The sequence below is a fragment of the Teleopsis dalmanni genome, chromosome 1 (genome assembly GCF_002237135.1).
Source record: "Teleopsis dalmanni isolate 2A chromosome 1, ASM223713v2, whole genome shotgun sequence".
NCBI classification, from domain to species: domain Eukaryota; kingdom Metazoa; phylum Arthropoda; class Insecta; order Diptera; family Diopsidae; genus Teleopsis; species Teleopsis dalmanni.
In genome coordinates this window covers 189,912,806-189,915,143 of record NC_051846.1, presented here as the reverse complement: position 1 = coordinate 189,915,143, position 2,338 = coordinate 189,912,806, and the positions used below count along the sequence as shown (strand labels likewise).

The following is a 2,338-nucleotide window of genomic DNA, read 5'->3' as shown; positions in this document are numbered from 1 at the left end:
ATACAATTTTTAAATTTATAATACGAACGATGAATAAAAAGTAGTTATGACAGACGGTGTGCTCCAAAATTTATAAAAATTTTATTTAAACTATTTTTCTTCATTATGAAACCTTCTCAATATAAAAATGGATAACTTCATCATTTCAAATTTATGATGCTTACCGCACTTCGAAGGTTAACTCCTTTAGTAGTATATCACCGTTTGGAGTTACAAGTGGCACTTTCTCAAATTTAATAATGTTATCAACAAACACCATTTCACCCTTATTTGGACCGAAATCACTTTCACCATTTATAACATTATTAACCATTGTACGTTCATATGTGCCTTTATTCAAATCATTGAGTACTTTAACAAGTTCAGTCATTCTAGCGGTGAAGCCTATATAAAGAAAATGCAATACTCATTAACACATCTTTATTAAAGATATAGGAAATCAATGACATACCAGCTAAACGAGACATTTCACGTCCAGCCAAGACTAAACGTCCAATAGCCTCAGCTAATTTGATTAACATTCTACCATAGGTATAATAGGCCTATAACATAAAATATTATGAAATATATATAATAGGTATGTTAAAACACAACAGGGAATTTACCTGTAAACGTTGACCACTCTTTTCACCAGATAAAAGAGGATGATTTTCGGTAAAGAAAGGAATTGAGACCGCATAAAAGCCAACAATTGAAGCGAAATCTATAAGTTTAAATTATATATTTAAGCTGAAATAGAATAATAATAATAGATTTTATAGTTTGACTTACATTTTCCTACGATATTATCAATAATACCCATGCTTACACGGAACTCTAGGAATTTTCTTAAATGTGAACGTAATTTTGAAAAACTAGCTAAAAGTGTTAGTTTCTCACGAACATTGCCTTGATAGAACGCCACTTCTTCAGAATTTGTAATGAGTCTGCTATTTACATAACGGAATTCGCCTTCCAATTTTTGTTCTTCAACAGTTAGGCGACCTGTTGGACGGCGTAAACGGGTCAGGAAAATGCCAGCAAAGAATAGGTACAGCATAAGCACGGAAGGTGTCTGAAAAGGTTATGGGTTATATTAGTAATAAAAAAGTTTTTTAGTTAATATCAATAATACCTTTCCGCCTAAATTGACTGTTAATCGGTAAACATAAATGAATATGTCCAAAACAGGTTTACTGATGTTCGAATATAAATCGGTAGCGCTTTCACAGAATTTATCAATATCTGTTGTGAGTAATTGATCGGCATTGGCTATTCTATTATCCAAATTGGACATCTTATAGTATGTATAGCCCCTATAAAATAGTTAAATATTAATATAAATGTCAGTACATATTAATAATTTTTATATTTATTAAACTTACCTGAGGTATTGATTGTACAGATGATGCGTCAAATTCGTTCTAAATCTTAATTTTAATTCACCTAAACTCCATTTTAGTATATTTGTTACAACTGAAATCTATAATTTAATTATAAATTTATTTAAATTTTGAAATATTAATTAAAAATTCTAGAATTTTATATACCATTGGCAAGGCAGCAAGATATTTAAGTAGTGCAGATCTGAATTTTGTTTTGTTCATGTGTATAATTGTGCTTTCCACGACAGTGGCATTTTGAATCATCCATATGTCACTGACTGAACGTCCAATCAATGAGGCAGCAATTACGAGTAATAAACCACTTTCAACGCTCCAAATTCCGGGAATCAAAATTGCTGTAAGTAAAAAATTTTGTAAATAAGTGTTAATGTTTATTGAAGAAGCTGAAACCGAGTACAATATGATTCATTAGAACATGATGAGGAGTGATATGCTTTAATTGATGGAGTGAGAAAAAACTTAAGGACATTAAAAATAAATTACAACTTTTTAATTCAAAAAGTATGCGTAATATTGCTACATATTATTCATGTAATTGAGATAATTAAATAATAAAAATCATAACAATGTTATGCACTTAAGGATTGAGTGTATGTGTGTTAAGGTGGACGATATTACTAAAATTAGCTAATGGTAAGGACTTTCTGAAAATGACATATACAAATAAGAGTCATCACTAACCGCACGGGGCGGTACGCAGATCTTAGAAATAATCATTGAATAATCATGAAGATTATGGGTAACACTCAAATTACTCAGTGAGATGGGTGGGACTCTACAGAAGCCCCCCAGCCATCATAGAGTAAAAGTGCCCAGATACACTAACTCGGAAAAGGTTCAACATAATAATAACTCAAAAAATATTGTTACTATCAATCTTATTCTTATTTTCAATTTCAATCTTATTTAAACCATTTTCAATCTTATTGTCAGTATTTGTATAAACTCCGCTT

At 30.5% G+C, this 2,338-nt stretch overlaps 1 protein-coding gene across 1 annotated transcript; it reads right to left on the bottom strand.

Moving 5' to 3' along the window:
• Positions 1-90: 90 nt before the first annotated feature.
• On the bottom strand, positions 91-1,778 carry LOC119666927 (ATP-binding cassette sub-family D member 3-like; the record flags this gene model as incomplete). The annotated part of the gene is made up of 8 exons (XM_038076206.1): positions 91-112; positions 165-384; positions 452-542; positions 606-703; positions 772-1,054; positions 1,115-1,295; positions 1,365-1,462; positions 1,530-1,778. Coding segments are annotated over 8 exons (1,242 nt in total), but the record flags the coding sequence as incomplete, so codon positions are not given.
• Positions 1,779-2,338: the final 560 nt, after the last annotated feature.